The 14,628-nt window shown below is 43.5% G+C and overlaps 1 protein-coding gene across 1 annotated transcript in view; it reads left to right on the forward strand.

Annotated features, from left to right (window-relative positions):
- RAC1 (ras-related C3 botulinum toxin substrate 1 (rho family, small GTP binding protein Rac1)) overlaps nt 1-14,394 on the forward strand; it is a 16,621-nt gene extending 2,227 nt beyond the window's left edge. Inside the window, exons 2-6 of the mRNA XM_014951367.1 lie at nt 6,295-6,366; nt 7,691-7,808; nt 11,761-11,823; nt 12,490-12,649; nt 12,811-14,394. Coding sequence (XP_014806853.1) covers nt 6,295-6,366; nt 7,691-7,808; nt 11,761-11,823; nt 12,490-12,649; nt 12,811-12,941 — 544 coding nt within the window. The 3' untranslated portion in view covers nt 12,942-14,394. The remainder of the gene's footprint in view (nt 1-6,294; nt 6,367-7,690; nt 7,809-11,760; nt 11,824-12,489; nt 12,650-12,810) is intronic.
- Nucleotides 14,395-14,628: the final 234 nt, after the last annotated feature.

A 14,628-nucleotide genomic window follows, 5' to 3' on the forward strand; every position in this document is an offset into this window, starting at 1 on the left:
GGGGAAGGGCGGCGGCGGGGGGTGGCTGGCGGCCGGGAGCGGCCCTGCCCGCCCGGCGCGGAGCGGGAGCGGTCTCTCCGTCCGTCCGGGGGCGGCCCTGCCCGCCTGGAGCCCTCTGTCCGTCCGGGACGGGGGGGTGCCGGGCCCGTCCGGCGCCGTGGTGTCACCCGGCACACCGAGGAGAGCAAAGTCTATTAAAAATTACTGTGCTTTTAATGATAGAGAAATGTATTATTGCTTTAAAGTACCTTTTTGTGACAGTAATAGACTTATTACTGGTTATAGCTTGATTTTTGACACCTGATTCTTGCGGTAAAACGAAGTGAAATGTGCTAAACTCTAAGCAGATGGTAAAGGCTTGTGAGCAAGGGCTATTTTCTGCATGCATACATCTGGTCTTGTGAGGCTGCTGCCTAAAGGGACTGATAAACCACTCGAAATACAAATAATTAACGATATCCCTGTCTGTAAAGAACTGTTCCACCTACAGCATTCTAATAGGGCATTACTCATAAGTGAAACAACTTGATCATGCTTTTTAGAATGGAGTTAACTCTTAAGTTTACCTGTTGGGTTTCGGCGTGAGGAGTGCTGGAACTGTGGTGGGGAAAAAGTTTGTGTTTGAGACTTCTGATCGTTCTCCATGATGGTCTTTCATCAGCTCAGGGCGTTCATCCCCCCGGGTGTTGGAGCTCAGGGGAGCATCGCAGCAGCTGGAGAACAAGACTTGTCTTATGCAGTTGGGGAGGGTTTTTTTTTCCTTAGGAGAAACAAAAATCCCAGTGTAGGCTGAGCATAATTGGTATCAGAGCAAATCTCTGTAGATGACAGAGGAGTGAAGTGTATCTAAATGGTCTTTCCACTGTCTGTAATTTCACGTGGTGCCTTAATCTTCAAGTTACTTGTGTGTGTGGTTTGTTGTTTTGTTTTTTAGGAGGTAGAATCCCCAAAAAGGCAGCTAAGTGTGGTTGAGAGAGAAATTTACTCTGTGTGACAAACTCGTTTTGGCTTGCTGCATAAGATTTTGAACAATATGAGCTTGAACGTGGTTTCCTGACAAATTAAGACTTCACAGTAATGTAGTTTCTTGATGCTAGATAGGATAACTATGGACTGTTCTTTCAGTTATATTGATTTTTAAAACCAAAAAATTGCTTTTCAATTATGTAACTTTTGAAAATTGAACTGAACTGTGTTGTGTGAGACAATGCTGTAAATAAATGTGATGCATCATGTTGGGTGGGGAAAAAACTTCACTTCCTCCACTGGATTTGAGAACTCAGCACAAACTGTGTCATGTTCAGTAATTCATTCAACGACAGTTGTTTTCCTCGTTTGCTTTGAAAACCGCCCCACTACTGAACATGTTTATTGCTCTTTGCCTTGGAAGTAAAAGTGGTGTAGTTCTACCTCAGTTTTGTACATATGTGTGGACAAAACTCAGTAGTTTAATTAGTTCTCCTTCCTCCTTAGTTGGAAACAAATCTCTCTTAAGGTTCCATTCAGCTACTGTTGCTCATTTTTGGTAGTTTTGTATCATTCTCCCTTCAGTGTTTTTAAAAAATACCTACTTGTTTTTCTCTGCTGCTGCTGCTGCTGCTTCAAAAGTCCTAGTGTTACAGGTATTCTAGGAAACATAAAATGTTTGGCTTAGATAAGGCTAAAGCTTTAGTGGTTCTGTAAAACAATGCAAGTTAAAGATTTGCTTGTGTAATATAGAACTTAGGCATTGTTATATGTACCCTCCACAAAGATCTGCTAGGAACAAAATAAACACAGCTGTAGAAGTAGCTGTGAGATTATTTATTTTTTTTTAATTTGTAAGTGCATAGGCTGTTTCTCATACCTAACTCATGTTTGTTTGTTCTTAGAGTTTTGACTAGTAGCTGTTCAGATAATGAATTTGACTAGAAAACCATGGCATGTGTGCTAGTTGTGCTAGCATATTTTGCCCTTGGTTTTGCGGGGGGTTTTTGTGGATTTTTTTTTTCACTGTGAGGATTGTTTGGGGAAAAGTAGGTGGCAACTGTTGCTTTGACTTCTTGATGCTCTAGAGAGCAGGAATGTGCAGGACAGATGAAGAGCCCTCCACTCGAGGAACTGCAGGAGCTGCTGCTGATCGACACTTGAGAAAAGGCATTGGTGTGGGTTATTTTTAGCAGCTTTTGTTTTCACTCTAAAGAGGCAGCTGTTAAGTGGTATGAAATCTCCAGTGATGCCCTGTAGTGTTAGGGGGAGTTCTGCATTCTGCAGAAATGATTACTAGGTGCCACAGAGATGGTAAAACTTCATGCTCTTCCCTAGGCATTTTTTTAATTGTAGAAATACTGTAAGAACAAAATTCAGAGAACTGAATTCAGAGTCCCTGTTTGGAATCCTGCTTGATTTGAGACCGTATCTGCGGAAGCGGTGCCGGGTTTGGTTTGATTGCTTCCCGGGGAGGGGGTAGTGCAGTGTTTGTGGAAGGTGCTGAACACCTCAGGTCTCTTCAGCACAATCTATAGAGAGAGCAGTGACTTGAAACTTAGTCTGAATTTGTAAGGTTTTAAAAAAAGGTGGTAGTATTGTAGGTACCGAGCAGCATAGTCGTGAGAGGGTGTGTCACAGCGAGTAAAACAGCTTATCTGGCAGAGCCCTACGTAACTAAACTGCTACAGAGAAAATGCTGAACTTTTGCTCTGAGGATGGTACTACAGAAATCTGGGCTGCTGTTCACAGCCCAGGTGAAGACCTGGCTGTTGTGCATCAGCTCTGCTGGGGAGGTGGTTCAGGTGGGTCACGTAACCAAAGCTGTGTGTGAAGGCTGCTGCCTGTTTGCAGGTTTCAGTGTTTCTGGAATTAAACCAGCAAGTGTTTCAGCTGGTCCCGTTACTGTGGCTGCAGGTGAGAACTAAATTCTCACAGTTCAGTTGTGGGGAAGCAGGAGACTCTCAACCAGCTGTGCAGCTCCAGTGGGTGCCTTTAGTGGGGAAAAAGTGCTGGGGCAGGTCCTCCAGCAGCATTTTCAGTGGATGTCATGTAACATGGCTCCGAGCAGCTCTTAACATAGTGAGGAAACTTCATAAAACTTGTTAGTGTAAATAAGGCCAGGAAAGAGATGACATGTTTTGTTTTCAAAATTTAATGTGGTTATATAAATACATTGATTCCTGGATGTACCCGGAAGCAATAAGGCATTCGATGCTGTCTTTTGTAAGTCTTTCACTTACTGTTTAGTGGTTAAAATGCTAGATTTCTGTAGGCCATATTTTTAATTACAGTCAAATGTTACTAGTTTCATTTATGTAATAGTGTGTGAACAGAGCTATGATTAAGTAGTTGCTAGAAATCTTGTTATGACTAATCTTGGTTTGGTGTTATTTTAGTTTCTTAGTCTCAGCCTTTATGTACAGGGATTTACATTTTGCCAAACAGCTGGAATTCTCTTTAGGGGAGTTGCTTTAATACAGAAGTTAGCAGTCTAAAAAAGTTCATCAAGAACTTAGAAGATGTACTTTATTTATAAAGGTGGGCATTAGTGTTTATTTTTAAGACTGGTGACCATAATGATCTGATTCGTAGGGCAGAGAGCCAAAAGGCAAGGAAAGGAGGAAACCTAGATGGAGCGAGTCTGAAGCAGGGCTGTTGAACGTGTTTTTTCTTGTTGAAATGACTCAGGCTGATTGGCGCTGCAGAAACACTCGACAGGCTCTTCTGAGCTTGGAATGAAATCTCACCACCTCCTTCCTGTGCAGCTTTGATTAGCCAGAGCAGGCTCACCAGTTCCAGTGCAAGATGAGTGAAGGAGCCTGGGTGCAGAGGAAGGCTCTTCATCCACTGCTGAAAATGTGGAGTTCAGCATTAATTTGTTAGAAGCTTGAATTACCTGCAATGAATTTACTGGAAAATGAAGCATCAGGCTGTAGAAGCGTGAGAATATATAGCCTCTGCACCTCAAGAAGTTTCCCAAAGAAGCTGGGTTTTGCTCCTCTCGGTATTTTGAAGGCTTTCACCTTTGTCCTTTGTAAGCTGGGCAGGCGTTGCCTGCTCTGTAGTGGTGCGAGTGCAATTTGGTAATAGATTCACACTGATGGAATCGATAGCTCGGGGAGCTGAAATAGCAGGTTGTGCTGATGGGGAGGTGGGTGAGCAGCTCTCCTGAACTCCGTTCCTTGTGTTACAGCTGGTGAGTGCAAGGGGTGAGGTGGGATCTCCTCTGACAGCCGCTCACTCAGCGAAGCTGTGTGTCATACCGCTCCCCGGCTCCTTCCCACAGACGGTTTGGGGTGGTAAATCCCTCTCTGCTCCTGAGCACAAGTATATCTCAAGCCTGTTGCTGCAGGAGAATATTCAGAGATTGTACTTATCAAAAATGGAATGAAATGTCTCTGTTGTTGTTGCCTGGTAAAGAGAGTGTGGGTAAGTCTCAGGCTGTGCAAGGAGCTGGCATCTTGTTCCCTTAGAAGCAGGTGAGAAAAGTAGTGTGGAAAAATGCATGGTCTGATCAGAGAGTTGCAGCAGAGGGGATGCTGTGCTAGGTGTCAGCTCAGAAACATAACAATTACACTTGAGAAATGGGTACGTAGAATAAAATCCAGTTCCTTTGCACATGGAAGCAACTCTTCCATAGTTCAGATACTTAAATTAACATTGTCAGATGCTGCATACAGATAATTTCTTGGGCTAATGCACTGTGGAACTGCTTAAAGTTTAATGGAGAGACTTGTTACAGATTGAGCTACAAGGTCCGTGTTAACTTACAGTTGTGCCAAATTCACTTAACCTGCCTTAAATTGGGAGTCACTAGGTGAGGCTGGCTGATTCACTCATGTTGAATCATTTTAAATAATATTTTGAAGATGGTCTTTGGTAAGTGAAGGGACAGTCCTCATGCTTCTAAACCAAGAGAAGAAATAAAATGATTTAAGTGGAAGATACATAGTAAAATTCAGATGGGAATCCCTCAAAATGTTTCCAGCTGGAAAGCTAGTGAGTTCTTGACTAAAGCTTGTTTCTGTGAGTTATTTCTTCAGCGGAAGCTGAAGAATAATAGGATATTTTTAGCAATAGCATTTGGTTCTTGGGTTGGGTTTGGTTTGTTTGTTTGTTTTTAATATTAACTGTAATTCTAGACTAAAACTTCAATGAATTCCTTCAGTTTGTGGAAGAGGAGGTTCATCAATCAAACATAATACTAATGACAAGATTTTAAGTGTGCAGTAAGGTTTCACAGTTACTGCTGACTTGCTCTGAGCGAATCGTTGCGGTGATAACACGTGCCTGGCAGTGCAGTGTTCCTCGGCTGGGAGAAGGGTGGTGGGGACGGCTGTGGGCACCTGGGCCCTGCCGCCTGCGCGGAGCCGGCTGCGCACTGGGCTCTGGAAACTCTCGGGTCAATGGTTCTGCACCTCAAGTGAGGAGCAAGCATGGGAACCAGTCTGCAGTGTCAGAAACAAGCTCTACAGAGACTGGTACTTTCAAGTTTTCCAATTTCAAGTTTTTCAACCCTTTAATTGAAACTGCAACAAGAATTGCATGGTGTTGTTAGTGTAAGGTTTGGCCATGGATCAGAGGTGGGGAGGAGGTGGCGGCCGTGGAAGCAGCTGGCTGCCAGAGCTGTGGAAGCAGTGTGGGACAGAACCTCATCCTGCCTGGTCTGGGCTGTGCAGAATTAGATCAGTGGGGAAAGGTTCAGTGCTGTGAGTTCTCCACTACTGGAACATAATTTATCTATAAATTGGTTTATGGACTGTTTGAATAGTTCATGAATGCATGCAGGGAGTTATTTTGCAATAGCAGTAAATTTTGTGAGGATTATCATCTGCATTTGTTCCTCAAATACTGAAAAGTAGCAATGTGACGAGAAATTAAACCTTTGCAAGCTTTTTCAAACTTTATGCAACAGTATCCCATTCTCTGGAAAAAAACAGTTTTGGAATTGTGCAAAGGGCATCTGGAAATACTTCTCAGATTTTTTAATTTCAAGGAGTTGGAGCAAGGCAGTCTTGATGAGTATTCAGTCAGGTGACTAGCAGATGTTAGTGCTCTTATTAATACTTGTGGGTTTGTTTTGTCAAAAGAGTAACAAAATCTGGTAATTTACTGCTTCACAAAATGGATGTTTATATTAAGAAGTGTGTCTTTATTGCTAGTAATCTTAAGGCTCCAGGCTGTTAGATGTTTGTGTACTCCACTGACTACTGGCACCCAGTTGTTCCTTGGATAACTGGATGTAATCAGTCTTCCATAAAAGCAATATTATTTCTCATTATTCAAGATGAATGTGTTTTACATGTGAACTTCCTCTTTTTGCAGTGCTGTGGGTAAAACATGCCTACTCATCAGTTACACCACCAATGCGTTTCCTGGAGAATATATACCCACCGTGTAAGTACTTGTGGAACCCAAAGAACTGATTTTTGTTGACCTGTCTGTGCTCGCTGCCATTCCAGCTCCTTACCCGAGTTGTTGGAATTGGCTGCGGGCACCATGGGCTCTGTCGGACCCACTGGAGTGTCGGGGTGTGTGTAGGGAGAAGCCCTTTGGGCTTTCCCTGCTCTGCACGGTCAGGCAGCGCTTTGCCCCTCACTGCCCTCTCCTAGGGGACTAACATTTACTGTCACTCCATCAGATGCTGTTCTCTTCTAAAATAATGTGGTGTTTCTATCTTTAATATCATTCATAACAAGCAGTCCCAAGGCTGAACAGCTTGGAAAACATCATATCATAGTCAGAAATGGTTGGTTTGTGTGGCTAGAGATTTTTTTTTTCATTTGTTCTTTCTATTTTTTGTGCTCTTGCCAATCCTGTGTGAAGACAGGCACAGCTCTCAAGCTCCTTGGGCAAGATTTTTGTGGGGACTCGTTTATTTTGGTGCTTCCCATTTCCTTGCATGTCAGGATTTGTCGGTATCAGTATTACTGCAGTTCTCTTTTTGAGGGCTGGTTGCAGGGAGGTGTCTTATACGTGAGCAGCTGTTTTGCTCTTCTCAGATGTCTGTCTGGCTGTTTTGCTCTCTAAGTATTGACAAGTTTTTCAGACAACAAAACACATTCTAATGAGATTTACAGATTAATTTCATTAACCCTTCCAAGGCCTTGTTGTCTTAATTACTCCCATTTCCTGATTTTGGTCTTAAATTCAGATTTTTGCATTACAGTATGCTTGTGTTCCCAGTGAACTTAGTTTAGCCTTAACAAGTAATTGGAACCTTTGCACCTACAGTAGTGATGAGATAAAAGTTATGCCTCTGCTGGCCCCTGCTTTGATATTTCATTGGAGGGGTTTTTGATTAGCAGGATTAAGTTTTTTTTCTTACCTACTGTCATCATTAAGGATTCCTTGGTTGTTGCTCATGTATCTTCTATTCTAAATCTTACAAAGTTACTTGTTGGATGTCCCACTAAGGCTGGAAGGTGCTTGCCAAGTGCCTCTCCTGCTTTCCTGTTCTTACTGCCATAAATGCTACCTTTGGAAGAGCAATGAAAAAGACAACTTTTGTTCAGACTGGACCAAGTCTGTTGTGGTTTTTTTTTTCCTTACATTACCCAAAACCAGGCTCAGTATTTAAAGGCTTACTCTATTGTTTCTGAGGAGGATGTAATGAAAATGTTTCCTTTTGTAGTGTTCCCAATTAGGACTCTGTAGGAAAAAGTTCTTGGGTGTCCTATCTCACTGCAAGCTAATGCAGCTAACTGTCTTTGTTTTCCAGTTTTGATAACTACTCTGCTAATGTAATGGTCGATGGAAAACCGGTGAATCTGGGTTTGTGGGATACAGCTGGTCAAGAGGACTACGACAGACTACGTCCGCTCTCCTATCCGCAAACAGTAAGAACTATAGTGGGAAACTAGAAAGAATCTATACAGCTTTGTCTAACGTAAAGGTTTTTTACTGAACACAAGGCCAACACTGTCACATCTGGAGTTACATTTCTTAGTGACAGTGACTTGTTGCAAGCTGCCTTCATCCTTCCACATCCTGTGATGTGTGTACAGTTGTACAACTGTTAAACTGTGTGTGCCTGTGTATTTGCATGCATTGATACTTGTTGGCTTTTGTGGAGTTGCAGTGTCAGAATCAGCTGGAATGCTTGGTTTATAACAAGAAAAGCAAACAAATCCACACAGAAAGCCACCCCCCTGGGTGAGCCAGTCCATCCACGTCGGGGTTAGCACGGCTGCCAAGAGCAGAGGGTTGGTTTTAGGGGGGCCTTTGGCTGCAGCCTGGCCCTGTCACTGCTGAGCACTTGGTGCTGTTCAGTCTCTGTGAAGATGCTCTAATGTGAGAGAGGCAGCACTCGATGAAGATGTTCCTGGTGTTGACAGGCTGCCTCGGAGCTTTCAAATGTACTTAAGCCTGTGGCTGTTTTATTACTTGCTGTGGTTCGTGCTGTAACATCAACACAGATGTGCTCTGTCTCCCACGCTGGCACGGGCTGAGTCCTGCCCGCACGCTGCGTCTTTACTCCAGCGCTGTCCGTACAGGCAGAATCTGCCCTGCTCTTTCCAGTGTGGCTTCAGGGACAGCTAATCCTTGTAGAGACAGGTTCTCTAGTCTCTTTAGAGGAGTTACTGTTGCCTGGTGGAGCAGTGCTGGTAAGTAAAAAAAGGTGGTAATTTGCAGGGGTTTTTATTGCGTTGATTACTGTTGTTAACTATCAAATAGAGAGTCAATGCTAATAATGTAAAATGCAAAATTGTTCCAGTTATTCTACAGTATAACTGCTCTCCTGAGTAATGTGAAGCTTATTTAATGAACTCTGCTTTTTTTAGTAAGCCATCTTAATTCACGGTTTTCCTTAATTTGCTGCTCACTAACTCCTAGGATTGTGCTTTCCCACCAGTTACAATGCCCACAGTGAACAGGAACTTGCCGGTTGTAGGCAACTCTATCAGAAGTGCCAGCTACCTGCCTTTCCTAGGAAGAGACACAATGGAAAGCTGTTTTTCTCCAATACTTAGATATTTATAGTATATTTAGAACTTGAGCTTTGCTTAACATTGTAAAAATATTTTCAAAAAGGCATTTTGAAATATCACTCAATAGTGTGAGAAAGCAGAGTTGTAAGGCAGAATGTTGTTCCTCCCCTGTGATGGAGGGACACAATGCTGGGGCATGTCCTCAGCCTGTCAGAAAGCCACAGTTATTTCAGCAGGCTGCAAAAGAGTTCCGTGACAATCTAAGCATACTTGTGGGGAAAAATTCCCCCATACAAGCACCTCTAACTGTGAAGTAAAGGTTTCAAGTATTTTCAGTTATTTGGATTTTTTTACAGCAGAAAATAAATCAGTGTTAAGTCTTGAAGTTCTTATGAAGCAGTCCCAGATTTCAGACTTGTGCAATACGTGAGTTTATTCATCACTTAAGGGACAGAAGCCCCCATGACACTAAAGGCACAGAGGAAGAGAACAGTGAAGCTGATGAAGCCTGACTCTTTTCATGCTCTGCATTCTGCCCCCCTGTCCTCCCCGAGCTGTTTAAAACTCCCTCCTGCGGGGCCAGGAGAGGGCAGGGCTGGCTGATCACTGCCCAGTGGCTGTATCTCAGTGAGCCACCCAGCAGTTCTCCAGCTCATAACTTCACAGCAAGGACTTTGACATAGTGGAGGATTAATTTGTACCTTTCCCTTTATTAATCTTTTTTTTTTTTCCTTAAAATATGCAGGAATTCAGTACCTTCTGCTGAATGTATTTGAAATCTACCAGCATTTCAAAATGTTTAGGGAAGGAAGAACTTGGGACAGAAAAGGTAGTTAACTGTGTCTCCTCAGGAGACCAAAGCAAGAAGACAGTTAATTTAGAAGGATGCTTTTCATGAGAGGTTTTGCTCTTGTTACAGTGCCAGTGCAGAGGGGCTTACAGGAGTTCGGGGCAGTCTGGTGGCCTGTTCTGGGTGCAGGTGGTTGGTTGTGCTGAATTCCAGGGCAGGGTCTCTCTAGGAAGAAAAGCTGCCTTGTGAATATTGTGAGCACAGGTCGCTGACTGAGAACATTCTCCCTGAAATCCATTTGAGGTGTAACTTTATCTCCTGCTGTTATTAGGTTGGAGGAACCAATGGTAAGAATATATCTTCCAGTCTGACAGATCAACCTATTGCCGTATGTAAAACTTTAAATAAACTTCAGTTCCAAGTTCTGTCATCTTGTCTTGCTTATGAGAGTGATAAATTGGCCCCTATTTTTTTAAACAACTACTTTTCTTGGAACTATCAAATTGTTAGATCTGAGAACTCTGTTACCAAATCTCTTTATATGAGTTGCTAAGAGTAAATATCTTTTTTCTGCAAATAAATAGCTTTTCCTCCTACTTACTAAGATTGGTAGTGTGCAAGACACCTGAGACCTTCAAATAATTCCTCATGGTTACACCGAATTTTTTGATCTCTGGAGCTAGTAAAAGAGAAAGTCTGCTCAATGTGCAGAGCTTCAGTCACCACAAACCTGCAGAATTGGACATCAGAAGTAGTGGCCATAGTATCACGTTATTTGATGTTGTTTCTTTTTTCTCCTGGGACGCTGCTACGGAAACTCGTTGGGGTGATGCATGAAGGACTGGGCTGCGAGCGCTTAGTGCAGTCGGCTGCTGACCTAACAAAATGCCTTGAAATGCAGCACAATCAACTAACACTCTGAAATGCCTGATTCTTTAGCAGATTTGGTAGTGGATAAGTTTGGATGCAGAGGTAGGTTGGGGAAAGTTGGGCTTGTTTAAGAGATGCTGATTGAGTTTCGGGTTTACAGGATCACAGTCTTCATCTTAGAGAAGATGTGGTTATCCTGAATGCTTGTAGCTTCAGCGCCACGTGTGGAGCCTGTTGGTTTTTTTGAAGTGTGTCCTGCACAGCAGTTGGTGTAAACGTGGGCTCTGAAATGGTTTTGCCTACTCTTACTTACAGTCGTCTTTCGCTTCCAGTTGAAAAGCAAGATGTGCAAGATCCCTAAAAACACCCACCTTTTTTCTCTGCTTTCTCATTATTTAGAAAGGGAAGGAGGGAGCTTTGAGGGTCTAATGCCCTTCTCAGTCCTAATTTGGTTATAGAGAAATTCTGAAATCTTTAATACTGGCACTTAGTAGAAGTGACAGTTCTACAAGATTCTACTGATTTGGGCATGGAAGTAATAATTGTAGAAATTGTCTAATTTTGTCATTCCATACTGTACACTTTGCAATTTAAGACTACTTTAGAGTGGTGTGTTCATATTTTAAAAATTAGTGCCAAGGGTTAATGCTTTGCAACATCCCGTGCTGCTGAGTCACATCCTTGAAGGCCTAAATCATCTGGGGGGCTGAACCCCGGTTCAGAAGCCGGTCTGAGTCCTCGGGTTTGTCAGATCTGAAGTGCTTGGGGTTGTTTTACCTGACTGTCAGTGAGGGAGAAGAAATAATGTTTAGGGGAAAACAGCTTGAATGCAACAGTCTTGGTGTGTTAGTTGCTGGCTGCTGTGACAGCTGATGGCAGCCGGGACTGCAGTCCCTGCGGGGGTCCCCCCGCTGTCTGTCTGTCTGTCTGTCTGTCTGTCTGTCTGTCTGTCTGTCTGTCTGTCTGTCTGTCTGTCTGTCTGTCTGTCTGTCTGTCTGTCTGTCTGTCTGTCTGTCTGTCTGTCTGTCTGTCTGTCTGTCTGGGAACGTCTCCCACGGGACGTCTCTCTGTCACCTCCGGTGCTGCTGTCCTGGCTGCTGGCACAGAGGATGTGATGCAGGGGCTGGTGACACCGACCGGCCTCCTCGGGAGACTTCAGCGGGCGCTCTGCGTGGCTAACTTTGTCACCTTGCTTTGTAGGATGTCTTCTTAATCTGCTTTTCCCTTGTGAGCCCTGCCTCCTTTGAAAACGTCCGTGCTAAGGTAAGTACAAGCCAGGATCATTTGAAGTGTTCAGTGTAGTGTTCACTTTACAGCAGTGGTTGGAAAATATTTATTATTTTTAAGGGTTTTTTTTGGCAGGCAGTGTGAAATGTAGTTTGAAAAGGCAGAAATCTGTTTGCCTACCTTAGAAGTCATGGAAGTTAAGGGCATGTGAAACACTCTAAATATAAATTGTTCCTTGATGCATTGGTAGGATAACAGTAGTTTGAGTGAGACCACAAACGGGAACTTCCCTTTTAATGCAATATAAAGAAAAATATTAAAAAACCGAAGGCATGTAAAAATTGGGTCGATACCACTGGTTTCTTGCATCAGCCACTGTTCTAGCACGTCCTTGGCCAGCTCAGCTGCGTGGCCTGGGCAGCCTGTGCTGGGGAGAGCTGGGAGAGCAGATCTGGGCTGTTCTGGTGTGTGGAGAAAATACAGCCCTTAAGAGGGTGAATGTTTAAACCGTACAGAAATAAACACCCATTGGCTTCATTAAATGTTTTGCAATTGCATGTTCTTTTCTAATACTGCCTCGGTGGGGTCTTACACATTCCCCTTCACTCTTGGAATGACTTTGGAGAAGGACTGGGAGCCTTTTAGCCATAACATTTGTTTCTGTTGTGGAAATCCCCCCCCAACCTGTGCTCTCTCTTTCAGTGGTACCCTGAGGTGCGGCACCACTGCCCCAACACCCCCATCATTCTAGTGGGGACCAAGCTGGATCTCCGGGATGATAAGGACACTATTGAAAAACTGAAGGAGAAGAAACTGACTCCCATCACCTATCCCCAGGGCCTGGCCATGGCAAAGGAGATTGGTATGACAGCAACAGGCTTATTGTGGGCTTCATCTAAACTTTATTTGTGGAAGATGTTGTATATTAATTGAAATAAACGCCTGGCTTTTGTTGTGGAGTTGGCTAGAAGCTGCTGGAATTGTGGAAAGCGGCTTTGTGATTGGCTTTTTTTCTCTCCCCAGGTGCAGTGAAATACCTGGAATGCTCAGCACTTACGCAGCGGGGCCTCAAGACAGTGTTTGATGAAGCGATTCGAGCAGTTCTGTGTCCCCCTCCCGTAAAGAAGAGGAAGAGAAAATGTCTCCTGCTGTAATTGCTTCCCTCCCCCAGCCCAGGTTTTGTCGGAACAATGGAGCGTTCACACTCCATGCCAAGTTTTTCTGTTCTCAATTAGGTCTCTTCCATAAATCCTTGAACCGATCAATGATTTCACGGTTTCATTTGTTTGAAGTATAAAAGTTACTTTGCATTCTTCTAAAAGCAAACTCCTGAAAAGACAAACCTATGTAAAGCCTTATTTTTAAAATCCTGTTCTTGCTCAATTAAGTGTTGCCAAACGATCTGCTGAACTAAGTTGCGTTGTTGTGCTACGAACACTAAGCACTAAACTGTTTTTTAAAGATTCTTCTTGAAGATGACTCTAATTTCTGGTAGGAAATGCAAAAACACTTTCTAGTTTTTCACAGTAAGTAACAGTACCGTATAATTAGCAAAACACTGCACTCTAATGTGTTTTATTATTAAATGTTTCTCAACCTACAGTCATTGCGCTGTGTCATGTGTGGAACCTAAACTTTTGACAATGACTGACACCCTCGAGTCACAGTGTAAAATGCTTTATCGTTGGTAAGGGCTTGGTTGCAATCTAGTTCTTGCTGCTGTGATTTAAAAAATAAATAAAACTATTCTTACTGAAGTGTATCTAGTCCTTCTGACAGCACTGTGTTGTGATGGACAGATGATAGTGCCAGACAGTATTGGGACACTAGGGATGAGCTACACCGTGCTGCCAGAGTTGTGAGGCTGAACTGACTGTAGTGCAGGTTAGAACCAGGGACCATTTTCCAGAGGTGTGGAGGGGAAGAGGTTGCTGTTCACAGGTGAATTCCCTGGAATTTCAAGTAGGGCATTCCTTTAGGTACAATTCCCAACCCATCATTCCCACAACTGCTGTGTAGTAAATGCTTTTCTTGTAGAATCTCTTTTTACTGAGAAATATATCTTGTATTTTAAATCCTTTCTGATGGTAGAAATTTGCTCTTTTTTTCTTTTCTGTTTGTAGAGTAGAACGTTCAAGCACATCTTCCTCCTTTTCCTGTTATTTCTGACCCAGTAAGTTACATGCTTTCTGAGGGGCTTTTAGTCTATTAACTAGATGTAAAAATCATGTGGAGCAGCTTTACATGTTTTAGTCATTTTTATATTTTAAACCTCTATAAACTATGGATCTTCTCAACTGTCACTCTCTGCCAGATCTCCCCACGCTGTAACGTCACTAACGCGGAGTGTGTTCTCGGTGTCACTGCCTGTACGTGTGCAGCATAGATGGAGTCACGGTCACTGGGGTCTGTGAGGTCTGTAAATTAGTGCTAATGTTCTGTACATCCTTGCCTGGCAGGAACACAATGTTCAACTACACCCTTTCAACCACTAAAGCAAAACTTAAAAATAAAAGTTGCAAAATTGTGAAGTTTTTACATTGATCTTTTGCTAATGCAATTAGCAGTATGTTTTGCATGTATTACTTAATAAATCCTGGAATCACACGTGTGGTGCTGTTTGAGTTCCTGGGCAAAGTCTTCCCCTTCTTCTGCCGCAGCGGGTCCCTGCCCTGCCCTGGTTCATTCCCCTGGCTGCAGGGAAGGGCAGACAGGTCTGTGCCTGCCTCTGTGCCCCGGGAGCCTTGGGGACCCCGGTACCCCCAGGAGCAGCCCCAGGAGCAGGCCCTGCAGCTGCCGGTGCCAGGTGGATCCCCTGTGGGGCCATGGGGGCTGACTGAC

The sequence above is a fragment of the Calidris pugnax genome, unplaced genomic scaffold (genome assembly GCF_001431845.1).
Source record: "Calidris pugnax isolate Ruff unplaced genomic scaffold, ASM143184v1 scaffold198, whole genome shotgun sequence".
NCBI lineage: Eukaryota > Metazoa > Chordata > Aves > Charadriiformes > Scolopacidae > Calidris > Calidris pugnax.